The sequence below is a fragment of the Squalius cephalus genome (genome assembly GCF_949319135.1).
Source record: "Squalius cephalus genome assembly, chromosome: 7".
Lineage (NCBI taxonomy): Eukaryota > Metazoa > Chordata > Actinopteri > Cypriniformes > Leuciscidae > Squalius > Squalius cephalus.
Window position 1 is genome coordinate 17,781,667 of NC_137128.1, and position 8,643 is coordinate 17,790,309.

Sequence of the window (8,643 nt, forward strand, 5' to 3'; positions counted from 1 at the left end):
TTCCCTGCGCTCAGAAAGACGCACCTTGTGCAAACACCATGTTTTTGATTTGCAACTTTGTGTTGCTAATTTATTCCTGACTCACTGCCTGCGTAGTGCGTACTGACTCAAGTTCACACTTAGATATTTAACAGTTGACATTTACCTCATCCGGACTTAAATTAAACGCTTCAGCTATTTTGCTGTACAGCTCTTTGACGTTCGTGAAGCCCTCGATCCTCCCCGTGGGACTCCCGTGCGCGAGCTGCGTGTGAAACACGAGTTTCGGTCGGAGGCTGGCAGGTGGAGGAGGGAGTCCGCCGACTCCGCCGCCGTTCACCGCGGACTTCCCGGCACCTGCGTGCCCGCTCACCTCCTCGTTCTCCACTAAGTTCGAGCTTTCCCTCGACTTGTTTTTCTTTTTCCTGAGTCCCAAAGGCATGTTCGCTCCTCCTGTAAATCCGTAGGGGGGACTGAAGTACACACGGGAACCGGACGGCTAGAGCATTGAAAGACGGAAAACAACCTGTTGAATGGGTCCTTTTAGTTCGGTGCGCTAGTTTCCTCTCTTCGAAAGCGACCCAGGGGCTTAAAAATAGCAGGTATTAGATTAGAAATAAACTGTACGGGGATCTACTGTAAACTCTCTTGCCGATGAGACGCAGACAGACACAATGGACAGCTCTATGGCCGAACGCACGCGCGCTACAGGGCGCAGTGACGTCATCCTGAAACTCATTTACCTGGCTCAGGTGTCAAGTAATGATTTTTTTTAAAACTTCAACCGGTGAAAGCAGCAGGTTTATCACTCTAACCGGTGATAACATACGCCCAAAAATGGGATTATTGTGCCATAAATAGGCTATCACTCAAGATTACTAATTACTTTCCTCTCCAAATGAAAATAACAGTTACGGGCGTGTAGAAACTATAACTGTTAAATAAATAGGCCTACGCATTACGAGTTTAGCCTATTCATACTTTCGTCCAATACTACAAACTATTTTTTTTAGGATACATATTTGTTACATTCATCCTTAATCATTTAGTAAGGATACAGACGATTAGCTGTTTTCATTGAGATTTAAGCCCGAAATTCTGCTTTCATAATCCACAATCAATCATCATTCAAATATGATAAATGATTCTCAGTAGCAAAGGTTGCTGATTTTTTTGGACCTAACTTCCCTCATTTAGGCCTAGTCTTTTTTTTTTTTTTTTTTTTTCATGTGGCGTCCTCTGGCGGATGTTTCAATGAATCACGTGTACAGTTGTTGAGGGTTCTGTACCTCCTACAGTTTTTATTAATTGAATCATATTAGTAATAAACTTCCAAACACAAGACACTAGTAGTAAACGGAGTAAAAATGTAAGGTAAAATAATACTAAGTATGCAAATGCTCTTCAAATTTTCAATGAATAAAACATGGTATGCTATGAACCCACAGCACAAGTCACCATTTTTTGGTCTCTGTCAAAGACAGGTACTTTATGTGAGTGTGTTTCTCACATTTACAGGGATCTGACATATCAGATCTGAAAAGGCATTATGTCTAGCTAAATGCAAAGTATCATGAATGAAGTATCCATGGTATTATCACACAGTTTACTTCAAGCCATCATTTACTAAAATGGTATAGTTTTGTGCATTTAGAGAGAAGAACAGTACATGATCTGTCAGTACAGATGGATTTTCTACTTGAAAAAGGCAATCAAACACATCTTGCTAATTTAGTTTGTAAAATACTGATGTTGTATAAGGTTTCAATAAAACATTAAAACAATTCAAATGAAGCGTTAAAAAAATAACTGCGGGGAAAAAACATTTCAGACAAAAATTGCACTTTAAGCCTGCACTGTCACTGACATACATAGGCATGCAACACACACACACACACACACATATATATATATATTTATATATATGTGTGTGTGTGTGTGTGTGTGTTAGACATACATACATATATATATATATATATATTTAACAAACATTTAGATAAAAAATAGAAATTGCACATTCTCAAAATTTGATTTGTCATTTTAGTCCACATATGCGAGGGGACTGAACTGTTCATGTAGAAATGTCACTAAAGTCCAAGTTCACTTTATGAGACGGGTAAGTGTCTTTTCAGGACATCCTTGGCATTAGATGGTAGACTTTCAGGAAAGTTCACATCAAACTCCACAATGAGGTCCCCTCTTTGTTCTGGGTTCTTTGGGAAGGGCAGTCCTTGTCCAGCAATGATCTTCCTCATGCCGGGTTTGATAACATCGGTTATCTTCATATTGCACGTGTTACCGTCTATCGTCGACACGGTGACGGAGCAGCCACACAATGACTATGATCAAAGAAATACAATACAGTTGTTAGTAGGATAATAAATATTCTTTAAACTTTATCTTTGTGTGCTATTAGTTCTAAATTTACCCCTAATTCAACTTAATGTCAAGTTCAGTTGCTGCCTTAAATTTTAAGTATAATCAAATTGGTATATTTTAAGTATTTTAAGTATAACTAAGTTGCGTAGTTAAATCCTGTATAACTTAAAAAATAAAGTTGAACATAGTAACATTATTTTAATGAGACAAGGATAAGACAAGGATACACAAAAGCAGTTTTGTAAGTTGTAAGTTGCTTTTAACATTTTTAAGTACAATCAACTTGGATGTTTAAGTAATTTCAACTTAAATTACATTAAACTGATTTAAAAAGTGTTGAATCTTGTATAACGTATAAAAAAGTTGTTTAATTGTTTGATGAGTTACAACAATGTACAAACATGTTGCCATTACTTATTGATAATATATTTTTTTTCAGTGTGCATAACTGCATAAATAGTTTGATTCTGCATTGTCATCCATCTAGAAAAAATAATTGAGTTAGGCAAATATACTCAATATTCATGTCTGGTGTGAGCTGTTGTTTGAAGGTAATTGGACCTGCTTAGATGTGCTATTATGACTTCATATTCATCCCGATTCACAGTGTACTCTTTACACTTTCTTCTTAATCTGAGAATCTGAGAATTTCAGATATTACATGTCTGCACAGCTTTCACATTATGACAGTAACCCCTGCAATGAACCACTGCCATTTCAATAATCATTTCAATTCATTCATTATACTGCAGATATTGTGTGCAAAAAGGTATCCAACTATTTCCCTTTCAGTACACACACACAGCCTAAAAGCATATTTTATTGGTTTGACATGTTTGGTACTCTATGTACAGACACAGGACTGATTCTGCCATAGAAGTACATCTTGATGGCAGTTAACAGTTTAAGTGGGCGAGCTCCTTTTCTGGCATCTCACAACAGCTGATCGAGCTCATATTCCTTCTCGTGTAAACTGCATTATGTAAGAGATGAAATTTCACACAGAAGAATGTAACGTTTTTAACTAGGGAAATTTACAAAACAGTGCCTTATAGAAACCTGCACAGAATCGAAAGTATAGACTAAAAAAGTGTCAGTATAGGCTGTAAAAGTGTTTGTAATTGTAACTGAAAAGCAATATAATAATGATTTCGTAAAAAAACATGTTAATTGGTTAAACTATAATTGATATGTGCTGCAATTGTGATGCAACTTACAAGGTGGAAAATGATATTGCATTTAACGGACAATACATGTAGACCTAAGGTTACTGTAATTATTATACTGTAATATTATTGTATAAATTGGATAGATAGATAGATAGATAGATAGATAGATAGATAGATAGATAGATAGATAGATAGATAGCGAAGTGTTTGCCATTTTAATTGATAATAAGTGTAAAAAAGCTACAGTAAAACAAGTTAATTGGTTAACTGTAATTTATAGGAGGACCTACTGTAATTTAACTTGCCATATATGGTGGGAAATTATATTTCATGTATTGTTACTATAAAATATTGTAAACAAAAGTTTTTGGAATAAAACATGATTTACTATAAAATTGGGAGTGAAAATCTATATATTATTTTTTAGATACCACTTTTACAGGTGGATGGATGGATGGATGGATGGATCATAAATGACCATTGAGCAAATTAATTTGTAAGTGGCTCTTCTCACCTGACGCAAACTGACCCGGACCGGGTACACAATATCCGACCCCTCTCGTCGAAAGTGGCCGTGAGGCTTGTCTTTAATGACAAACACAATATCGGCAGGAATCGTGTTTGGCGATTCGTCACCCTCGCGTGGAAACGTGATTTTAGTTCCCTCTTTCCAGCCACGCTTGATCTCAATTGTGAGGATTTTGTCCTCGGTTCTCATGGTCCGACCGTCCGGATTCAGGCGCTTGCGTGAGATTTTCATGCGCTTGGTGCACCCATGAAAGACCTCCTCTAGAGACACACGGAGCTCGTGGTGGATCGCGGGGTCCTGCTTTCTGCGCGGCGGGCCGCCCTGACCAACGCGTTCGCGTGGAAATCCATTTATGTTAAAACTCGTAAAAGAACCAAAGGGGTCACTCCCGTCCACCTCCATGTCATCGTCATCTCGTCCATTGACTTTCCTGCCAAAAAATATCTCAAAAGGATTGGCTCCTCCGAAAAACGTGGCAAACGTTGCATGAGGATCTCCATGGAAGGTGTAGGTGAAGTTGCCTCCTGGCCCGTCGGATGCTCCTCCACCTCCTTTAAGGCCTGAAAATGAACAAATTTGAGAGAAAACACATTTTATCTTGATGGAAGATTTAGGCCATAGGAAGCATGGTGTTAGGCTTGCATTAGGGTAAAACGGGGCAAAAGTTGCTCCGGGGTAAAAGGCGCCTTTGATTTTATTTTCCTCTGCACCACTAGATGGCACAAAAACTTGCCGCAGGGCTTTCAAAAGCATCCGCTTTTCAAGATGCACGTGGAAATTTGTCTGATCCTTGACGCAGCAATGCAATGTTGATTATGTGCTAATTAGATCTAATATTTGATGTTTTTAAAAATGTTGTGGATTTCAGTAGCAAACGAGAATCGCAAAAATTACTGAACATATTTTGAGACAAAGGTCATCTTAATGACTTTCAGTTTGGTTCAAGGTAAATAAAGCAACATGTATGGTATTTGAGGTAAAAGGTGCCCCTGCTGTCGGGACTAAATGCACAATAATTAACATGATAATAAAAAGCTGCCTGACTTTTCAATTTGTTGACATGACGTGGTTAGATTCAGATGGTAAATAGTTGGGTGTCCACCTTCCAGATAATCACCATATTTATTATGAAACCCCTATATTTAAAAATACGTTATTAATCCTATTATACAATAAACTATAACGTATTGTTACTTACTATATTGTAAATCTATATTAAATTATTATAGGATCTCCTTCAATGCTTTCAGAATCTTTTCTTTTTAAAATAATTTTGTTTCTGTATTTTTTTGTACATTATTAATGAACAAAAATGTATTCATTTATCAAAATAAACAGAAAATAGTATAAACTTTGTTAAAGTAATTGTTTTGAACAAGAATTAAATTAGACATTACGCAAAACATATTATTTTAACTAAAATATTTGAATACCACCTTGCCACCACAGCACAGGTACGTCTGCGCGATATGTGAGCGCCGCCTAAGATGTCTGCTAAAGATCTGGAAAACATCTTCTGTGTAAATACATCTGATAAACATCTTAGAAAGAGCAGTTTTACATACATTCTAAACCATAAATATCTTACTGACATCTTCTAGATGTCTATATGATCTGACAGGAAATGTCTCAGAGATGTAGGCCTATTGCTGATGAGCAACACAAAAAAAAAATAGCCTACATCTTGCAGATGTAAATGCAGACATCAAATAGACGTCTCTGAGATGTTTGTGTGCTATCAGGATTCTTAAACAAAACAAGTCACTTTTATGATTTATTTTCACACAAAATATGTCGCTCCATCACCTGATAGCACACATACATCACATAGAGTTTTTGCTCCTCTGAAATATGTCTATAGGACGTTTTCTTGTCAGATGTCAAATAGACGTTTAGACAATGTCTTTATGATTTAGAATGTATGTTAAACTGACATAACTAATCTTAAAGACGTCTATCAGATGTTAGTAAACAGCAGATGCTTTCCAGATTAAGTTTTTATAAGACATCTTGCAGACGTGCATGTGCTGCTATCTGGCAACGTTCAATTCTTTTCTCCAATGATACACTATAGGAGTATGTGAAAAGCACATTTTAGCCCCGTTGTAGCTACTATACAACCCACTGCGGTAGGCTGTGTATCCCAGTAAACACTAAATATACGCACGTACAGACCACTAGAATTAGACAACAGACATCTAATTTCGACGCTTACATACAATACAGAGCTTATTTCCGACTTAAAATATGTTGGTTGAGCACTGCCAGCACAATAAAACCATGACTCCATATGGTCAACTTTGTATAGCCATTCTGTACGGTAAATGTCCAGAGATTTCGTTTTCATTTCAACATAGCCTATTTGTCTACATTGTAGCTACGTCCGACATATTTTAAAAGATGAGCAGAAGGATTAAGCATTCGTGGTCAAATAATGTTCACTGCTAATATGGATGTGTTTCAGAGATGGAAGAAGCCTACCTTCTTCGCCGTACTGGTCGTATATTTCCCGTTTCTTTGGATCACTGAGAACTTCATAAGCCTCCGCGACCTCCTTGAATTTCTCCTCCGCATTGGCCGCCTTGTTTTTGTCAGGATGCCATTTCAGAGCCTGTTTTCTGTACGCTTTTTTGATGTCGTCGTCTGATGCTCCTTTCACGATTCCCAATATTTTGTAGAAATCTTTGCCCATTTTCTCCTATGCAGAGCGGGTTGGCACCGCTGCCTGAGGATTCAGTCAGTCCACTGAAAAAGAAGAGCGTGAATAAAAGCACCGTCGTGGCTGTCAAACCCTGCCTCTTTAAACCGTGACACAGATGATCAGTTGATCCTGTTGTGTCTGTTTGGAGGCGGTTACTCAGCACTAAAGATCTTGTGTTATTTTAGCCTCTTTAAATAGCCACTGCTCCCTCCCCTGTGCCAGTGCAGTTCTGGAATCAGAGGGCGCTTCTAGAACGTGTGATAGCTGAAGCACGTCATTTCCCATTTTCAGATACATCCATTTTCAGAGATAAAATCCTCTCGAACCAGAAACGCAAGTAGCCAATGTCTCTGAGAATGTTGTCTATCTATCTATCTATCTATCTATCTATCTATCTATCTATCTATCTATCTATCTATCTATCTATCTATCTATCTATCTATCTATCTATCTATCTATCTATCTATCTATCTATCCGTCTGTTCAATCCACATGAAGACAAGACCTGACAAGAAAGAGGTTCCACTTTAATACCCATTTACAGTTATTTAAAAAATATATTTTTTTATCAAATGCTATATTTCTCAATACTTTAGCTACTTTGTTATGTGAGCTAAACTATGGATTTTTTGCACGTTTAGGCCTACATACTTTTTCAAAACTGTTTAACTTAAGTTCTAAAACCTAAAACAACACATAAATGTGCTACATTTCTACAGTAATACCATATTGAAATACCTATTCTAAATCTAAAAAATCAAATAGCCTACTATCAATTAGATGTATCTGATTTCAATGCATTTATTTTTTTCCCTCTCTCTCTTTCTCTTCTTTCTCTCGCCTTTCTTCTTCCTTATTACATCTTTGATTACTGCTATTGATGTATATATATATAGAGAGAGAGAGAGAGAATTTTTTTCTATGTTCTGCTTTAATAAAAAATAAAAGTTGCATTACCATCCATTTAAAAGGGGAAACTTAGGAATAATTTTGTACTGTAATGTAAGCATGGACAATGTAACATACACTATAGTGAATAATAGGCAGTAGAAAGTGTCATTCTAGTTTTGTAAAGAAAAAAAACCCATTGCATAATGCTCAGTTGTTAGTGTTTTTAGCTCATTGTTTTATGAGTGACAAAGTGTGTTTGTTTGTTGACAACCATATCAACTTTACCAATTTATTAGGTTGCTTACAAAATGCAAACAAATATTATTGTTACAGTTCCTGTTTTGTTTGTTACTATAGTGTTTTAGTAGTACATATATTTAAATATGGTATTACTGTAGCAAATTGCTGTCTTATGCAGTTGTATTAGCCTATATTTTTAATTTAAGTTTAAAAGTTTTGAAAAGTGTAAGTAAACATGCAAATTTTCATGTAGGTTCATAGAGTTTTGGTGGTTTGTGTTTGAGTAAGAAATGAATTGATATCATTTGAAAGATGTTGTCATTGAATGCATTGTTCTTCATTTATTATATTGGCTCCTGCCATTTAACGCCAGTTCTAAACAATCTGTCTTTTAGATTACCTTTAGACTAATATGGGAGACTTTTATGATTCATATTACTGCAGACAACAGGTTATTATTAAGTATAACGCCTATAAGTGAAACCCCTTAAGTTAGCGTAAAGCTTTAGCTCAATAAGATGCAACTGTAAAGCACACTGTCTTCATCAGAAGTTGATGCAGGCTATTTGTCATGAACTGCTCCGAGACAAGAAGGTGGAGGATCCAAATGCAGTATTTATTGAAAAGGGTAATCCAGATAACAGGCAAGGGTCATACACAAACAAACAAGCCAAACAATAGCAGATCAGGGCTTGAGACAAAGAGAGAAATCCGAGGGAACAGGCAGAGAATCAAGAGAACCAGGACACGAGAGA

The 8,643-nt window shown here is 36.6% G+C and overlaps 2 protein-coding genes across 2 annotated transcripts in view; both read right to left on the reverse strand.

Annotated features, from left to right (window-relative positions):
* The window catches only part of gipc2 (GIPC PDZ domain containing family, member 2), a 19,020-nt gene extending 18,322 nt beyond the window's left edge, over positions 1 to 698 (reverse strand). Inside the window, exon 1 of the mRNA XM_079876049.1 lies at positions 146 to 698. Within this exon, the coding sequence (XP_079732175.1) occupies positions 146 to 421 (276 nt within the window). The 5' untranslated portion in view covers positions 422 to 698. The remainder of the gene's footprint in view (positions 1 to 145) is intronic.
* An 872-nt stretch (positions 699 to 1,570) lies between these two features.
* On the reverse strand, positions 1,571 to 6,921 carry dnajb4 (DnaJ heat shock protein family (Hsp40) member B4). Its single transcript, XM_079876048.1, has 3 exons — positions 6,538 to 6,921; positions 4,042 to 4,616; positions 1,571 to 2,318 (listed from the first exon to the last, which is right to left on the reverse strand). Exons 1-3 carry the CDS (start codon positions 6,746 to 6,748, stop codon positions 2,085 to 2,087), a joined length of 1,020 nt encoding a protein of 339 aa, XP_079732174.1. The 5' UTR covers positions 6,749 to 6,921; the 3' UTR covers positions 1,571 to 2,084.
* Between the last annotated feature and the right edge of the window lie 1,722 nt (positions 6,922 to 8,643).

Coding starts and splice junctions, on each gene's coding strand:
- dnajb4 (XM_079876048.1), bottom strand. CDS start 6,748: ATGGGCAAAGATTTCTACAAAATATTGGGAATCGTGAAAGGAGCATCA. Junction 4,617..6,537: donor CGACCAGTACGGCGAAGAAG/GTAGGCTTCTTC, acceptor GTTCATTTTCAG/GCCTTAAAGGAGGTGGAGGA. Junction 2,319..4,041: donor TCCGGGTCAGTTTGCGTCAG/GTGAGAAGAGCC, acceptor CTTTGATCATAG/TCATTGTGTGGCTGCTCCGT.